This window comes from Venustampulla echinocandica (genome assembly GCF_003357145.1).
Source record: "Venustampulla echinocandica strain BP 5553 chromosome Unknown scaffold_5, whole genome shotgun sequence".
NCBI classification, from domain to species: Eukaryota; Fungi; Ascomycota; class Leotiomycetes; order Helotiales; family Pleuroascaceae; genus Venustampulla; species Venustampulla echinocandica.
In genome coordinates, this window is record NW_022474210.1 from 1,436,536 (window position 1) to 1,454,671 (window position 18,136).

Sequence of the window (18,136 nt, forward strand, 5' to 3'; positions counted from 1 at the left end):
ACTGTACCGTAGTAGCACAGTAGTCCAGTTCAGTAGTCCAGTATGTATCTAGTACGAAGTACTGTAGTACGAATCCTCCTCGGCTTCTGCGACGCCCGGCAAAATTTAAACACACCACGACTCATAAGCAGAGTTCAACGCCCCTCCATTGGCCAATTCCCGCTGCGCCCAGATTTATAATTATATTCCGGTCCGGGGCGAAATACCGAAATACAAGTACAAGAACGTTACTCGTATTTGCACTTTCGCCTCTCGTTCTTTTCATGGCAAGATACAAGTACGACACTAGAACAACTTGAGGGCTTAGCTCTTATGGACACGCCACTCTGTAGGGACCTATACTTAACTAAGGTACCAGGTGGGCACTACTACGTATTATAGCTATGCCTCGTAGTATTAGTACTATTGCCCCGTTGCATAGCTTGCGGGTGCTGTATTTGTACCTCGTACTGCACTGCGTATAGCCATTGCCTTTAGCCTCCTAGTCTCCGCCCTTCGCAGGTACAGTAGAGAGTATAGAGTATAGAGTATAGAGTATAGAGTCCTCTAGTCTTGCTCCTTCCCCGGCATTGGCTAGGTTGGTGGATGGCTCGAGTACGCTTTTCCGTGTTCTGGCTCGGGGCGTCCAGGGCGAAGTACTATACTATGCATGTGATGGTACATGTACCTACGTGCACCAGTGGTCGTTTTCAGAGGGCGTCTTGCGCTTTGGCTAATAATGTGATCCGATTTTAATGCTTCGTGGATCTTTATCAATAAATGCTTAACTAGGTACATACTGCAGCATGGCAGAAGAGCGCTATGAAAGGGGGCAGGCTGGTAAAACGAAGTTGGGAATGGTGACCCTACGACAGCATAGATACAATACCTAGCGGGCTGGGCTCGCTGCCATCCATCATTGCAGCTGCAATCGCCACTGCAACGGCAACATTCTTATTCCATGCTTTCCCTCGATCATCATCCTACAACTCTGCACGCACTACCCTGATTCCCAAGTCAAGTCTCCTCCGAGGTATCAGCACATCAACCATCGCCTCGGATGCATATGGTTTGCAAAGTAATGTATCCCTTGAGGGGCAGTGCCACAGACTCCGGCAATCTTAATATCAGCGACGGAGCACAGCTAGATAGCCAAAGTTCCTACGAGTGCACTACTTATAAGAGCTTCACGAAGCACATCACCGCCTCAAGGGCCGTTGCACGGCAGTTGACGTGGGATACGTGTGCCCGTCGGGCAACTTGGGGCAGTCCGCCGGCTACATACTGAGTTCGGTCGTACGTACAGTGCTGTGCTGTGCAGTAGCACCCGAGTACCAAGTACTCTATCCTCATCATGTCATATCATATCATATCATATCATATCATATCCTACTGCTGCTTTGCGTCCAGCAGGGGTGTCTATCACAATATATTTGCAACGCCCGAACAGTAGGCCCAGTTGCAGAGCATATCCCCAATGGGGAGTAAAGACCATCCACTGCCGGCCCCAGCCACCGCATCCTAGATGGCGATCTTTCACAACCTTCCACGTCGAAGGCTAATAAACATCGATCAATAATGGCTGTTGAGGTATGTACCCGCTTGTCGCATACAGCCTTTTATTAGCTAGCAGCCACTCACCTCCCTCCCAGGTCCAGTGTCAACCCCTCGCGTTACCTCCTAGAGCTTCCAGTCCCTGAGTGTTTTGCTGCGAGATATGCCTCGAGCGGTGGAGTAGCAGTGCAGCTACAGTAATGTACCTGCGTACCGGGCCACATGCCCCGAGGCATCGGCTCCCTTACCTAGCTACTGTAGGTACACTCTCGTCTTATCGTCTTGGCACGATCAGCTGCCTGTCGATATGGGTTCGTGATGCCGCGCCAATTTGTACAAACAGGAGCGTGCGAGAATCCCATGTCGGCGTCGTATCCCAATCCAGGGGTTTGGTGGAATGTATGTAGTACAGCAACTAGGTTGGATGAGGCTGGGACTGGGGCTACTACCAGATATCACAGATATAAAGATGCTGCTGCTCCTCCTCGAAAGCCCCGAGTGGGAGCATTTACCATCTTGGGATAGATGCGTGTTGTAGAGCCGCCACTACAATCATGCTCTACCCTTTTTCTATCGTTATTCTAGCTGCTTTAGCTTCGGCTTCCTGTGACGATGATAATTGTCTTCGTGCCCTAAGGGCCACTCAAATCCCAAGCCGGATCGAAGCTGCGCAGTCTTTTTGTGCAACTTTCACTGGAACTTCCGTTGCTCCTACCGCTATTCCTACTTATGCTCTCGATGCGTGTGAGCAAAATCAGAAAGGCAATCTCACATATAGGTTGGCAAGTGCCTGTAGTTGTATCGCAGCGTCCACTACAGCAACTACCCCCACCCCAACAAATCCCTGTGCTGTTGTGAGCGCTTTAGCAGCTTCGCAAATTTCTACTGCGCGAACTCGTATGTTGAGTGCGGCAAGAATCTTGTTGAAACGGAACTGAAGATCTGTAGTGTCACCGTCGATCCCTGCCAAATTGGCCCAAGAATGTTTCGACACTGTTCCGTTGCTCAAAGATTCTGCAATCGAGCTTATAGATTCTCTGGTGCCATATCTTGAGTGGCAGAGTGGTAAGCTCATATCCCATCTTCATGATTTGAGTCCGTTATGAATCCGATCCTGACTGGTTTTAGATCTGGCATGGCTAAAGGACCCTCCTACCGGCTATTTCTACCCACCCCATGATGTCCTAGGATCCCTCGCCGCGGTGAGGAAGAACGTCGAGGATAATGTCTACTCAGGTGAAATTGCTTTTGAGCTGGATCTTTACAGTGTCTTCGCAAAGGCACACGATGGTCATCTAGTATTCAACCCCGATGGTCTCGCCAATGCCTTCCGGTGGGCCCGGCAACGATCTTTGGTATCGATAAGTAAGGATGGATCTTCCCTTCCTGAGATATTTTTATATGGTAGGCTTTATCCTCTTCTCGATCGTTCCTTTTAATAACTCGGGTCTAGAGGATGTTATTTCATCACCGTCCACCGCGTCGGCGGTAACCGAAATTGACGGGATTGATGCTGCCACATATGTAGGGGATTTTGCCTATGAATCAACTTTTAATCAGGATGTCGATGCTGCGTACAATACCATGTTTTTCACTCCACAATCTGTTGCTGGTCTTGCCTCAAAATCAGGATATTTTGCTGGCGGTGGGCGTAGTCGGTAGGCCTCCTTTCTCCCCTTCCATATCCCATGACCTGACAATTTTTCCAGGTTTAAATACCCCGGGGATAACACCACCTTCACGTTTGCAAATGGTACGCTATTAACTGTTGAGAATATTGCATATGTGGTGGGTAACTTCGCTGGGGTGACTGACGGCGAACTTTTCTCCAAGAGGTTTTGTACTGGGGCTTTCGATAATCCTCAAAATGTCAGCGTACTACAGAAACCTATCACCGCCGAAGATCCTACATCCAACCCTGAGCTCCCCTCGGGCAAGTCATCTCAATCTTCTCTCCCTGGATATCCTAATCCATCGTTGATCGCCACTGATAGTTCTATCGGGGGTTATTACTTAGCGGCTGCGGGCTTTGAGGATGTCGCGGTCCTCAGCGTATTAAACTTCGCCCCACAAGATTCAAAGGAGTTTCAACATATAGCTGAAGAATTCTGTATCGAGGCTACAAAGGCAGGGAAGACCAAGCTCATAATCGACTTGAGTGCAAATGGTGGAGGGCACATCCTGCAGGGCTATGACCTTTTCCGGCAATTCTTTCCCGGAGTGGTACAAGATGGCTACTCCCGACTGAGAGATAGCGATACGTTACTTGAAGCTGCAAAGATATTTTCGGGTGCTACGGGGGGCGACTTCGATGCAACAACCTCAGGTGACGAGAATTTGATCTCCATGGCTGAAATCTTTTTAAATTACCGTTACGACTACAATATCACCAACCAGCCCTTCCAAAGTTTTGAAGAAAAGTTCGGCCCGCATGTGACTAAAGGGCAGGCTGACACCAATCTTCTTAGGTGGAATTTGGATAATCCACTTACGACCACGAATTTGACCTTCGGTGTGGGCATAGAGATCACAGGATACGGAACAAGAAAGAACTTCACTCAACCTTTCAAACCAGAAAATATCATCATGTTAACGGATGGCTTTTGCGCATCAACATGTTCACTTTTCAGCGAATTCATGCGCCTCCAAGGTGGTGTCAAGGTTGTTACCCTAGGTGGCCGTCCCCAAGATGGGCCAATCCAAGCAGTGGGAGGGGTCAAAGGAGCTCAAACCCTAAATTTCCAAACCATATATTCGATGGCGCAGCTATCAAAAACCTACGCCATTAAACAAACACCTCCAGATTCGACTAAAGCTTTAAGCAAACTTTCTATGGTACCAATCAATCGCTCAGTTGGTTGTAGTGTCAACATCAGAGACCAACTCCTCCCTGATAACGTCAACGATGGCACTCCAGCACAATTCGTAGCCGAGCTCGCGGACTGCAGGCTGTATTATACCTCGCCTATGATCAGCGATGTGTCGAAAGTGTGGGAGGCGACTGCTAGCGCCGCATTTAAAGGTGGGAAATGTGCAGCTGGTGGGCTGCCGAAGAGGGACATAGAGCCCATTGTAGAGAGGTCGCCGGTTCCGGTTGAGGGAGAGAGGAAGAAGATTAGACGATCCCCTAAAGGTATCAAGAAAGACCGTTTGTGGGATGCTAGACATGGAAAGAAGTTGGTCGCATAAAGAGTTAATGGTATTTGATGAGAGCTAGTTTACTGGGTCGGTCATATTCGACGGGTAATGTTTAGGTGAAAACCACAATATATAATGACCGGTTTCGTTTGCCAGCTTTTCCCCACCCAACACAATCACTCAGGTACAATAACCAACGTTGATCTATAGGTCATGAAGTTGACACAGGGGTGCATGGGTTTCTCCCTTCTCACCTGCCACAAGCTGATGAATTGTAGGGAACAATTGCTCATTAGATGTTGAAGACATCAACGAACAGCTTCAGAATGACCCCTTCACTTTTACTTTAAGAAACTGCCCCTGGTTTTTCCAGATTGAGACACCTCTTCCTCGACGACCTTACGTTTGAAGAACGAAGTCGTTAATCTTGCCCATATTCAAACCTCCAATCTGACCCAAAAACGTTGCTTGCCTGTAAAATTTCTTTTGCATATCCCGCAGAGCATCCATACTTTCAACATCATCAACGCCCACTTCGCCCTTCGCAGCGAGCCACGTATCCGATTCATAAGGGTGAAATGGCCATTCATCAGCCTCACATCTATCCCATTTCCCATCAATCAGTTCTCTGCCCTTTCCTCCCCTTACAGGAGCAGGTGGTACCTCTCCTTTCTCAATGTACGCTCTGATCTTCTTCATGGTGCATTGTGATACGGCAGCAAGGCTGCAATGACCCTCTGACTTCTGTTCGATTAACCCTGCATCAACAAATTTCTGAGCCATCTTGACGCCAGCATAAAGAGGTGTAACTGGATCTGCAGTATTGCTGATGAAGAGAACGGGAAAGGAGGTTTTTATGGGTTTGGAGGTGTTTGCTGGATTACTATCCCATCGCATGGGCGGATCAACGGCGCTGATTTGCCATCCGTCACAGCCGATCATCAAAGTCATCCAAACATCGGCCCATGAAGATTCAGTCTCCAGCTTCTCGAAGAGCCGATGAAGATTTGGAATAGTCTCGTTCAGCTGTGTTACATTGTCAGCGGAATCTTACTAGCATAGTCCATTTGGAAAATTCTTGGAAACACCTGCTCTCCAAAGTCCCTTGAATCCTTGGTGAAATTCCAGGGATAAGGACGTGTCATATTTCATACACCTTATTGGAACTTACCTCATATCTCTTATCACTGCACATAATGGCGGCTTGTGCCTCGTTTGGGTAAAGGCTCGGCGGTGGAGGAGGCCCACAAAACGGCTGAAGTTCAAGGTCCGGCGGCCAGCCAAAGATTTGACCCACTACTGCATCTGATCCTCGATATAAACTATCTAAGATCATAGCGACAATAGGAAACGTCTGCGTAGGTGCATATAAACACACGAACAGAACAAGTCTGATATCGCTGTAACTGATAACTATCGGCATCTTCGATATTGGATCAATCAAGGTAATTGGATGGTCCATGATGCTGGTCCTGATAAGTTCGAACCGCTCTTCAATATCTGCCACGGTATCATTGTCCCGGTATAATGCACAACTTTCAGCAGCCCCATGACAGTACCTTGAGAACGATCTCGATACGGCATCTGCATCGCGGATACTCTCTGACCAGAGTGGTGACACATAGTGATCTGCATCCACCACACCATCCAGGATCAATCTTCCAACGCGGTCTGGAAACATAGCGGCGAAGGTAGCCCCTAATAACGTCTAAAAATAGTAAGATTATATAAAATACAACGCTCAAGGAGAAGAAACTTACGCCATAGCTAAATCCCCAATAAACAAGCTTGGATTTGGTGTCAAGGCTAATAGGACCTTTAGAAGGGTCTGGCCTCAACTTGTCGTCTAATATTGCGGTGGTTAGTAATGCCAGCAACAAGAGTTTTAATACATGCGAGAAAAGTTAGGATAGCTTGAATGCTGCTGACTACCGCATTCTATAGTGGAAAAATTTGGGGCGCCGACTCAAGGATAATACGCCAAGGGACTGGCATGAAGACCAATTTGGCGGGCATCTGAATAGTCGTACACGGGAGCATATTCCACGACTCTATCAGTTAGAAACAAACATTACCTGTTGCAGACAATTTCCCTGGGGCGCTCTCTGAAGGCAAGGCAGCCGTCCATTCATCCCACGCATCGACGATGCTCAACATATCTCTAGCAACGGTAGGGGTGCTGAGATGTCTGAAGATACTATCCGAACCCTTCAATGAGTCTTTCTCAGCACATAATTTTGCCTGAACTCTCGCCCTAGTGTCAAGTTTCTGTAAAGCGACGGAGCTAGAATTGACAAGGCCAATCTGTCTTCCCGCGTTCCCCCAAAGGGTTCGGTGGAATTGTCCGCGAACATGGTCGTCCTCCCCATCCCCGCCATCAGCTGGGTATGAAAAGCAATCCGCACGAGGCGTTGTTGCCCCAATCCCACGAGGATCAAAGCCAATCACGTCTTGATGGGGACCTACGACAGTTTGAATACTTTTCCCGAGTGCCATAGCAATGGTAACTCCGGATCCACCAGGGCCGCCTGGGTTGACTAACATGGGTGAGGTAGAGAAATTTTTGGGCCCAGAATGAGAACCCGGGGACCAGAATAAGGGCAATGTGCACCTTGGGGTTGTCTTTAGAAGCGTTCAAAGGCCGATGGTAGTCCATGGCAACTGTAAGACGAGCACACTTGAATTGTTCATAGCATGGATGCCATTCCAGCTTCTCGCTTGGAATGATCTGAAGATGAGTTAGTCATGAGACTAGATGGTGTTGATTTTATTGAGTTTCAAACATCTTCAAAGTCTAGCTGTCTCATATCCTCATAGATCTCGTGTCGCCCGAGCCCTACCAGGCTCGGAATAGCGCTGGAAGACCACCATACGAAAATAACGAATGCGATGAGCGCGCCAGGGAACCAGCGCCGACGATTAATGGCATGTTTCTCTGGATATGTACGTCCAGTCTCTGGCTGTGTGGGTAGGAGCGCAGCCTTCTCAGAGGACTCGACGTCTTCGTTGTTGATTCTCGCCATGGCCAAGCGGAACTGTAATCTTGACTGGTCGGAAACCGTAAATTGCTGCTTTGTGGCTTACCACGCGGCCATCTACAGGTACGACGGGTGTTCAGGGCGAACGGGCACCCAAAAAAAAAGCCAAAAATGTTACCACAGTATTCTGTGGCCGGCACTGCGATTCTGTTTGTTGAAGCTGGTTAAACCTCCCTTTCTTCAAGCAATTGTCGCACGCGTAAGATGCAGCCTGGAAGACGTCAAAGCACGTGACTAGGATCTACACTGCACGTTACCTTGGTCGGTAAGTAAACATGCCTGCTTATACACATATTGGCCTTCGATGCAGTATGTCGTAGGTGGTTTCTCATGATTCTAGTTATCGAAGTTGGTTTAGAGGGGACTGGAAGATATTTGAACTTTTTATGGTTGGTTGATGTCACGGGAAGTGGCCCCCTTTTTCAACCGGCGAGTAAACAGAGGGGGCCTTGTTATTGACTACGGAGGCGGCGAATATAGACTCCTTCGTAATACGCGTACCATCGTACGTACCAAGTGTAAGGAATATTATCTAGTGTGCTTTAATGGCACACCTGGCGTCGACGCGTAAGCTACTCGAGTACCCGAGTACCTGCACTACCTTAGGTAGGTATCGAGAACAACAACCAACACCAAGAAATACCAAGTCGAAGCGTAGAGTAGCCAAACAGAGTACAAGCCTAAAGGCTAGTCTTATTGTATTACTTTCGTACTTGTCCTGCGGGACAAGAGCTGGTATATACAATTCTGATACATACCTGGTAGCTGCGCCTAGGCATTACGTACGGGGACAGACTCTACTACCATACAGAACAGAATACCAGGCTTATCCAAGTGATCGGCGCCTCAAACGCCTTTACCCTCGTGCGACATAGATGAATTCAAGCCCTGCCAAGGCAGCCGCACGGAAATAGGCGGTTCCTCCCGTAACAGGCTGTTTGGTGCTTTCAACTTCGAGCGCAAAACATATCGCAGAGCGACAAATTCATCATCATCTGCTCTGAACAGTCCCCTTGGCATACTGAACACGTCGGCGTTTCCTATGGCATTGCCGCCGTTGCCAATAGTTTAGATCACGGTATTATATACGTGCTACATTGTTGATCCACTGAATCTGACATGGATGCCGTTACAGGCGGCTGACCTCTTCTAAGATGCTGCTTGAGCGCTGTACCAAATGCTGGTCCGTACGAGTAATTTGCGTGTATAGTATGCACTTGTGGCAGCCCTCCTACAGGCTGATTGCTGCCATGACCCCGAATATCATTTCTTCAAGTGAAGAAACAGACTCGTTCTCCTATTTTCAAACTTCTCGCTCTGCTACATTAAACGCCAATTCGTCAAATCACACATATTTGAACTGCTTTCTTAATCAGCGGATCCGCGAATATCTTGGTCCCCGTGACATCATTTCAAGTTCCAGATGAGCGGGACCTGACAGCCGCGCTCTGGTCTGACTCGAGGGACCCAGTGTCTTCTCTCGGGGGAAGAACCTTCAAGGTGTACTTAATCCCAAATGATCCCATGTGCAATACGGCATCATCATGAAATTACCAACTCTCATGAATATGGGCAAGTGCCAGCGCCTCCTCTTCCTATCCATCCTGGTATGCTACCTAGGAACAACGGCCATATACTCCATTGTCCCTAGGCATGACCGTGGGACGCTTCTTCATCCCCTGAAATCCTTCCTGGGCGGCTCAAGGCCCAATACGGAACCGCAGACTCCACACGAAGGCCTCGGGCATTTGGCCAAGTACAACCTAACTCCCACATTCGAGTACAGCCGACGTACCATTCAGACGAAATATTTCGAGGGTCCACGTTCCACACTTACAGTCCTCGACAAGACCAATTTGTTTGGTGATTGGCAGACCTTAAGCCTAGAGGTCGACGACCTCAGTTATGTTGCTCTTGAACCCGAGTTGCCTCCCTTGACCCTCCATGTCCCGTCCTCCCCGGAAGTTGACACATCCATCATATCCTTCGGGATTGCTACCAACGTCCAACGTCTCCCGGATGCGATTCCTCAACTTAAACACTGGCTTCCCCACACGGAGAGCTCCCTCCATATCCTGGTGCCGCCCTCAGATAAGATCCCCACTCTACAAAAGCAGATGAACGACCTGGGAATTAACACGTCCATCAAAGAGAGCCCCCTTGAATTTGCCAAATCATACTTCGCTCTCGTCAAAGAGCTCTATGAAAAGCGCACCCCGGATACCAAATGGCTCGTCCTCATCGACGACGATACGTTTGTCCCGTCACTCGCAGCCCTACTGACACGCCTCAATAAAGCATATGATCCGTCGGATGAACTACTTATAGCCGCCATGTCCGACAACATGAAACAGATACAAATTTTTGGGCTGCTTCCTTACGGAGGAGGTGGGGTTTTCATCTCTGTCCCGCTCGCTGCTAAACTTGTCGAGCCGAAGGTTTGGGATGCGTGTATGGAGATACCAGACAACCAAGGCGACCAGATTGTCGCTGAATGCCTAAGACAGCACTCAGCAGTACGACCCACCTTCGACCCGGGCCTGAATCAGATGGATATTTCTGGCGGAGGAGATGTGGCTGCAGGGTATTACGAGAGTGGGAGACAGATGCTTACCGTCCACCATTGGAGGTCGCCGCAGCGCTGGTATGACATTGATACGCCAACCGTGTCATACGTCTCGAAGGCTTGTGGAGATGAAGGTGTGCTTATGCGATGGCTATTTAAGGGCGATATCGTGCTCAGTAATGGATACTCGATTGCTGAGTATCCGAATGGGATAGAGATCACGGAATTGGAAAAGATAGAGCATACATGGCCGGAAGAGTTATCGAAGTTCGAACACAGGATTGGGCCACTTCGAAAAAAGATGAATAGCGATGACAAGAGAACGTTGAAGATGGTTGATACGGAGATCTTGGAAGGCTATGGAGTCAGACAGACGTATTTGGAACAGGAAGAGACAGAGCAGCCGACGAGGAGGAATGACAGGGTACTGGAGCTGTTGTGGGAACTCTGAGCGTAGTTTACATGTTGAAAGTGTAATCGGACAGTACAGGTAGGCATAAACAGCACTGCCGGTTCTGAGGATGGACCACTATTTCTTATATCTATAGATGGGTTGGGCTGAAAAGCATGACGGCGTTCAAATAGGGTTCGAGGGGGAAACGGCGCAGCCATTAGACTAAGATTAAGAAAGGATTCTTGTCCTGGATGATAGCAGGCTGGATCCAGGTAGAGGTATTACAAAACATGCATATATATATCATTCTATGTACTTAACTGCAATCTCCTTGGATCTCAACTTAGATCGTCCTTAACACTCATCTGTTTTAAAACAGGCTCCATCAAACTATCCTGCTCTACCTCCCAAACCCCCATAACATTCAGTCCTACATGGGGAGCAGATGTGATCTTTATAGTGAAACCCAAACACGTATTTTAACTTCAGGGGTTAGGCAAATAGGGGTTGTACGAAAATGTCACGTGCAATTCCTGATCCACGCGAAACGAATTTCGCGCTAAAAAATATCTCGACATTTCGAACCTCGAAACCCCAACTTACCATCTCCTCTCATTCCCCGCCAGAAATCCTCTCTTTCCTCTCTTTCACAATGTCGGCGTTTACCCGATCAGTCACTCCCTTTATACGGACTACTCGGTCTGCATGGCTGCAAGGCAATGCCGTCAGCCCATTCCAACATGCGCTGCGAGGCCAAAAAGGAGCTGCGGTGTTAAATGCCGCTCGTACATATGCTACTACCTTTGAGCGGACGAAACCTCATGTTAATATTGGTATGTAACTTGAAGCTGACCTTTCGGAGCTTCTGCTGATGACTGTAGGTACAATTGGCCACGTCGATCATGGAAAGGTACGGAGACTAGACCTTGATGAACAGGCAACAATCAACCACTAACACGGCTCTTAGACCACATTGACGGCAGCAATCACCAAGAGACAGGCAGAGAAAGGGATGGCCAGCTTCTTAGACTATGGCTCCATCGATAAAGCCCCCGAAGAGCGAAAGCGCGGTATTACGATTTCGACTTCGCATATTGAGTACGCTACCGAAGCCAGGCATTACTCTCACGTTGACTGTCCCGGTCACGCCGATTACATCAAGAACATGATTACGGGTGCCGCCAATATGGACGGAGCCATTATCGTTGTCGCTGCCTCAGATGGACAGATGCCTCAAACAAGAGAGCATCTCCTTTTGGCCCGTCAGGTCGGTGTCCAGAAGATTGTTGTCTTCGTTAACAAGGTCGATGCCCTCGAGGATCCTGAGATGTTGGAATTGGTCGAGATGGAGATGCGTGAGCTGTTGAGCACTTACGGCTTTGATGGTGACGAGACTCCCATCATCCTTGGATCTGCACTCTGCGCCCTAGAAGGTCGACGAGACGAGATCGGTAACCAGAAGATCGACGAGCTTCTCGAAGCGGTCGATACATGGATCCCAACCCCCCAACGTGATCTCGATAAGCCTTTCCTGATGTCAGTCGAAGACATTTTCTCCATTCCTGGCCGTGGTACAGTGGTATCTGGCCGCGTCGAGCGTGGTACATTGAAGAGAGATGAGGAAATTGAACTTGTCGGCAAGGGAGAAGTACCAATGAAGACAAAGGTTACGGATATCGAGACCTTCAAGAAGTCCTGCGAAGAGTCCCGTGCCGGTGACAACTCTGGCCTGCTTCTTCGAGGCATCAAACGCGAGGATGTCCAGCGGGGAATGGTCATTGCGAAGCCCGGCACCGCCAAACCACACAAGGACTTTTTGGTCTCCTTGTACGTCCTGAGCAAAGAGGAAGGCGGCCGTCATACCGGTTTCATGAACAACTATCGCCCACAGTTGTTCCTTCGCACAGCAGATGAGTCATGCGCGCTAACGTGGCCCGAAGGGACTGAGGATGCGGACTCCAAGATGGTCATGCCGGGCGACAACGTCGAAATGCGTTGCCAAATCCACCACCCTCTCGCCTTAGAAACTGGCCAAAGATTTAACATTCGCGAAGGCGGCCGGACAGTTGCTACAGGCCTCATTACAAGGATTTTGAAATAAAGAGATATGTTCGAGATCAGCTGTGTATTTTGGTTGGGACAGCAAGATTCTTCGGATGCGAACTTGTAAGCTAGGCATTCTTTGTCGGTGATGGAACCACAAGGAGCGGGCGGGGAATGGCAAAGGAGTCCTTCAAATCACTACTAAAGCGCTAATTCATTCGTTTGTAATTTACGTTTGTCTCTGTAAATTATCGACGGAACACTCCCCTCTGCTTCGAGCTATGTCTTCTTTACAAGCAAAATATGTATTATAGAAGGCGTAGGTGGAATGGAAAGATAAAGCTTTCTCAAAATAAATTAGCACTCATTACAACCCCTTCCTTCACTTTAAGTGAATGATTTACCACTAGTTGCCTTTGTTGCCCTTTTCTTTTCCTTTCCTGTATCTGTTTAGCTACGCTGGGCGCTTAGATATCCGCAACATTTAATTTATAGGACGGTATTAAGACTATACTATAATAAACCATAGACCTTGGTCTCGGTAGTAGTCTTTATCATAGCTGAGGCTATGAGTTTTTACTATGGCTTTAAATGTGGGTACTTTTTTATGCTCTAGCCTCTGTAAATCATATATGTTTCATGTCGAACTCGATAAGGAATGGTAGTAAGTAATAGGTAAAAAGTTGACCGTCTAATTGACATGACATACTCCAGGTGGCCCTTCCAGGACGGTCCATAAATACTTTCTTGCCTCCGAGTTATTAGTCGCAGACAATTTAAACTACCGTTTGATCTTCCTCCTTCATGCTTTCCATCAACCACCTTCGGCCTATTCGCCGTTAATATAAAAGGTTTAATAAAGGTCGCATAAAACAATCGAAAAGGAAGCTATAATATCGACTAAACATTGGCTCTAGTAGAGAATACCACGGCCTTACTCGATTGGGATATATTTTTCTCTCATTGCACCTTTCCTTGAATGGCCTCACCTTTTTCGACATCCTTCGGCATAGTCGTCTCCTCGTTACTAATAGGAGGTAAGACCGCCACGGATTTCCTCGAACTGGAATCACCCCCCACCAGCTGTGAGCTCCGCTTCCCCTTCAAATCTAACACCATGGGCTCTTTCTCCTTCATTTTCTCTTTGCTCGGTACCGCCGTGGTCTTCTCTTCCCAAGAATTCGATATCAAAAACCACGTCGTCCACACTGCCATCACCACAATAACCGCTGTCAAAAACCATGCCCCGATCTTACTACCCCGCGTAGCAGGAGGAATGTAAGTTTGAGTCTGGGCATCAGACGAATTGTGCCCCGCGGTCGGGTTCGACGCACTGTTCCCGCCAGTATTGCTCGTCACCGGTGGCCGAGTTTCCTTGACCAATGTCCCGAGTAAGACTTCCAGGGCAGACATCGACTGGCCGACGCCATCCGTCCCATCCCACTTCCCATCAGTACGCCATTTTATGCCACAAGTCGTGCCTGAAGCACCCCCAGTGCATTGTGCTGCGGCGGCCTTTGCGGATGACTGAAGGAGGCTGTGGATTTTTGTAAAGGTGAAGGGGGCCATCTGCGTGGTCACTGCCATCCAGCGTGAAAGGTAGGCTTTGAAGGAGCGTTGATCTACGTTGCATGTTCCTATGTCTTCGCAACCTTCGCGCATGATATCGGTTGGGAAGAAGTCGGTTGTGATGGTGCTGAGGAGGCCGGCGGTTCTGTTGCGCCAGAGGGCATCGCCGTTTGTCTAGGGGTAAGATTCAGAGTGAGGATGGTATCTTCCTGCTGTTGAACAGAAGGGAACTCACGTAGTTGAACATGGTCGAGGCACCCATGAGCAAAGTTCCTGCATTATATGTCCACCGATTACGATCCAGCTCGGTACAATTGAGTTTCATGGCCTCTGCGTTGTCAAAAACATGGAAACTTTCATCTATCAAGCCAATCCGAGCCAGCCAATCCCATATCTTCACAGCCCATTCGGCATAATGGTCGTCACCGGTATATCTTGCTAGTCGGGCTGCGATATTAAAGAGACATCCATTTGAAATGGTATTCTTCAAATTATATCCAGCATTTATTTCGGGGACCTGCCAATGAATGCCGCCATTGCAGGACCTTGTATCCCAACGACCAACCTGCTCATTGAAAACGGCCTGGGCCAGCGCCAACCACGATGGATCCTTTGGATTGGGTGGGTTGGGAAAGTTCGTTTCCGCGGCAGCCAAAGCTGCCATGCCCCAGAACGCCTGGTCATCATTTCCCATAGACGAGGTTTGCTCGGGCGGCATGTAGTCACCAAAGGGGCCAATTTGGAACTGCATAGCTTGCATCGTGATGGCGTCGTACGTCGAGTCGCCCGTGTAAAAACGGTAACTGATCAAGGCGCCGAACATGGCTCCTGCTTCCCACCAGTAATATGGCTTGGGAAGGAGTCCCGGTATCTGTCCGCTCTCATTGCCTTTATAGTACCTCACCATGTCGTGAGCTACAATGCTGGCGGCTTTCTTGACGGACTCTAGGGATACATTGTCAGCACCAGCCAAGCTTGACGAAGCAGGGGAAGGTACCTGTAGAATTTACATCTACATCGATCGCGTTTACCATCCATGGCAGGAAAAGTAGGAGCATGGCCAACACGGCCGAAGCTGAAGCCATGGCGATCCAGCGATATAGTAGAGTGGGATGGCAACAATGAGGTTAAAAACGAGCGGCAGCACCGACCAGGCACTTGCTGGCACAACAGGTCAACCAGCAATCGGACTCATGTCCGAAACTGCAATCAACTCAAAAAGCATGCCGTGATCTGAAAGGCGCCATAAATCTTGACCACAAGCCGGGGAGGGAGAGGGAGGGAGGGAGAGGGAGAGACGTTGAGATTTCACACATCGTGGACAGGTCTAGCCGTACGGTACATGTACCTTTACGTCTGTGGATATGGATGTGCTCGTATTCTGTCGGCAGAAGGAGGAGAAGGAACAAACCTGCTTACGGAGTATCCAACGGTTTGTGGCGAAGCAACCGCCAGACACCCAATGACGACGATCGTCACCGCGTAGAACCCCCGAGTATCCGCGGATGGTCGTATTTGTGCTCGAATAAAGACAAAGCTCGTATCGTGGGATCGTGGAGCTCCGGACGCACGTGCCCGGACTGTCAAGGGAATACGATGTCATATTATTATTACGGGTATTATTATTATTACTTGCACCGGAAAGGAAGCGTTCGGGAGCCCTCCACAAGACTCAAGTTGCAACCGCTTAACGCTGGGGATAGTTACTTACCTAGTGCTACTGGTATCGGATTGAAACGTTGTACTCAGCGAGAGCCTGGAGATCCTCGAGGTCCAAGGCCCAAGGCTCAAGCACAGATTTATTATCTCTCGGAAAACCGCGCGATTAATAATCGCCTTACGAAGTCCTACGTGCTAATACTGTATTGGGATCTCAAATGCAAATTGCGCTTCGTATTTCCGGAGGAAGTTTGAACGTTGAACTTTGAACTTTGTGTGTGTGTGTGGCGGACGCGCTTGGTTGCGTCCCTACATAAAAAGTGCGTTGCTGTGCGGGCTGGCCGATTGGCCTTCTTGGCCGATTTGAATGTATATACCTTCGTAGGGAACCCAGACTTTGTTAACTTGTGAGACTAATCGTCTGGGCTGGGGGTAGTTATGTCATTCCTCCTCCGAGAGAACTAGGTACATGTACTGTACAGTATGAGTAGTAGGCGGCTCATTTATCATATGATTACTCCTCGGCCCGCCAGGAAGCTTATATCTTGGGTATATTCTATCCCCAGCCACAGCAACCAGCATCCCCACACATCGCTGATGCCACTGGTATCACCTACAGTTTAATCGCCAGCAGACAATCGTCAAGCTACTCCCGATCCAAGGAAGGGTGCCACAATTACCTAGCCATGCCCCCCGATCAACAATCCGTGGTGGTGCAGAAGGAGAGGAAATGGGTACGCGTCATATATGGCTTGCCTCTTCTCCTCGGCGTCTTCGGCGCCCAGAAGACAATGGGCGTAGTGGTTGGCCAGCTATCCCCAACTCTTATGGCCTCAGTGAAATCCGGGACCATCGTCCTAGGAAACGGAGAGGTAGCCCCTCTTGTCAGGACCTTCTTTAACATCAAGGGGCTTGATACCTTCTTGTCCATTCTGGTTACCTTTTTTACACCGATTCTCGGAGATTTTGACCCTATGGCGAAGCTCCAAGCAGTTGCATTCGGGGCAGATCTGGTACCGTTCCAAGTTGTCTGGTACATTGAAGGCATTCGACGGGGAAATGCCTATACTGTTGCCCACCTACTGTAAACTGCAACTCCAGAAAGCCTCAGCACAACTGATCAGACTGACATATTGTAGTCCAACCGTCCTGGGGATTTTATATCAAGCCAAAGGCCTGGGCTTCATCGCACCTATATATTTCTTCCTTCACTATATCCAATCTCCACTAGAGAATTACCAGCCAGCCGAAAACCGGTTGACCAATATGAGAGCTGTGAAGACCATTATTCCAACCATCGTCCTCACGTTTCTGCTGCCTACCATTGTCATGATGGCTGCACCTCAACTCGAAGGTCGCCAATGGGTCAATGGCCTCTTCTGGCAATTATTCCCGCTATATGGAGCCATCTGCCAGCGTGCTCTAGGGCTTTTAGTCAATGATACTACGGAGGTCGATCGCATCTCAAGTCCCGAAGCAGACATGCCATACCTTCGCTTGGCCTACGGCTTATCTGCAGGATTTGCTGCGTGTGCAAATCTATACGTACGCTTCGCTTCTCCGTTCCCACTCATGGACATCTTTTTCAAAGATATTGCAAATCCTTCAGCTCCAGCGACCTTGATGCAAGGAGCGGCTAGATTTTTGAGATACGATCACATTATTGCGCTCGGCGCTGGCACTATCTGGGTCATGCTGAGTTTGGGCGATTTGAAGAGCGCTGGCAGACTCCAGGCTGGGTGGGCGAAGATTATAGGGGCTTTTGGTGCGATAGCTCTTGTTGGGGGTCCTGGGTCTGCCATGGTGGCTATGTGGGCTTGGAGAGAAGAGATCCTTGCCAAGAGAAAGCCAGTACCTGTTGGAAAGATAGAGTAGAGGCAGAAATTTTGAAGGACCGACGCGTTACAGATTATAGTTGGTGCATAAGGTATTTAACAAGAGCTGGAATGGGAGTGCTAGGACAAACTGTGGAAAGCGTATCTAGCTGGCAAGATGTTCTTGGTACTCGACTATTCCAAGCCTAATTGACCGTATTTAAGTCTGGTCTGGGATGCTATTCACAGCCAAAGCTTAAAGCTATATTCAAATCACCAGATTGATGCTCCTCCTCTTAGCCGAACAGCGTTGCGAGAAACAACTATTCGTCCAGTGGCGGGATCCAGGATGTCTAACTATGCCCAACCATCATGTTAAATC

The 18,136-nt window shown here is 48.8% G+C and overlaps 7 protein-coding genes across 7 annotated transcripts; 4 read left to right on the forward strand and 3 right to left on the reverse strand.

The window, feature by feature from the left end:
* Nucleotides 1–2,087: 2,087 nt before the first annotated feature.
* BP5553_07369 (ClpP) lies at nt 2,088–4,722 on the forward strand (the record flags this gene model as incomplete). The annotated part of the gene is made up of 5 exons (XM_032015992.1): nt 2,088–2,430; nt 2,482–2,598; nt 2,662–2,898; nt 2,987–3,191; nt 3,243–4,722. The coding sequence occupies 5 exons, from the start codon at nt 2,088–2,090 to the stop codon at nt 4,720–4,722; spliced, it is 2,382 nt and encodes a 793-aa protein (XP_031868261.1).
* A 348-nt stretch (nt 4,723–5,070) lies between these two features.
* Nucleotides 5,071–7,215, reverse strand: BP5553_07370 (uncharacterized protein; the record flags this gene model as incomplete). The annotated part of the gene is made up of 4 exons (XM_032015993.1): nt 5,071–5,697; nt 5,843–6,379; nt 6,432–6,517; nt 6,747–7,215. 4 exons carry the CDS (start codon nt 7,213–7,215, stop codon nt 5,071–5,073), a joined length of 1,719 nt encoding a protein of 572 aa, XP_031868262.1.
* A 233-nt stretch (nt 7,216–7,448) lies between these two features.
* BP5553_07371 (uncharacterized protein) lies at nt 7,449–7,694 on the reverse strand (the record flags this gene model as incomplete). The annotated part of the gene is made up of 1 exon (XM_032015994.1): nt 7,449–7,694. The coding sequence occupies one exon, from the start codon at nt 7,692–7,694 to the stop codon at nt 7,449–7,451; it is 246 nt and encodes an 81-aa protein (XP_031868263.1).
* Nucleotides 7,695–9,253: 1,559 nt separating this feature from the next.
* On the forward strand, nt 9,254–10,726 carry BP5553_07372 (Uncharacterized protein; the record flags this gene model as incomplete). The annotated part of the gene is made up of 1 exon (XM_032015995.1): nt 9,254–10,726. One exon carries the CDS (start codon nt 9,254–9,256, stop codon nt 10,724–10,726), a length of 1,473 nt encoding a protein of 490 aa, XP_031868264.1.
* A 595-nt stretch (nt 10,727–11,321) lies between these two features.
* BP5553_07373 (Elongation factor Tu) lies at nt 11,322–12,770 on the forward strand (the record flags this gene model as incomplete). The annotated part of the gene is made up of 3 exons (XM_032015996.1): nt 11,322–11,502; nt 11,551–11,579; nt 11,637–12,770. The coding sequence occupies 3 exons, from the start codon at nt 11,322–11,324 to the stop codon at nt 12,768–12,770; spliced, it is 1,344 nt and encodes a 447-aa protein (XP_031868265.1).
* A 902-nt stretch (nt 12,771–13,672) lies between these two features.
* On the reverse strand, nt 13,673–15,366 carry BP5553_07374 (uncharacterized protein; the record flags this gene model as incomplete). The annotated part of the gene is made up of 3 exons (XM_032015997.1): nt 13,673–14,455; nt 14,517–15,226; nt 15,279–15,366. The coding sequence occupies 3 exons, from the start codon at nt 15,364–15,366 to the stop codon at nt 13,673–13,675; spliced, it is 1,581 nt and encodes a 526-aa protein (XP_031868266.1).
* Nucleotides 15,367–16,626: 1,260 nt separating this feature from the next.
* Nucleotides 16,627–17,815, forward strand: BP5553_07375 (Uncharacterized protein; the record flags this gene model as incomplete). The annotated part of the gene is made up of 2 exons (XM_032015998.1): nt 16,627–17,024; nt 17,080–17,815. The coding sequence occupies 2 exons, from the start codon at nt 16,627–16,629 to the stop codon at nt 17,813–17,815; spliced, it is 1,134 nt and encodes a 377-aa protein (XP_031868267.1).
* Between the last annotated feature and the right edge of the window lie 321 nt (nt 17,816–18,136).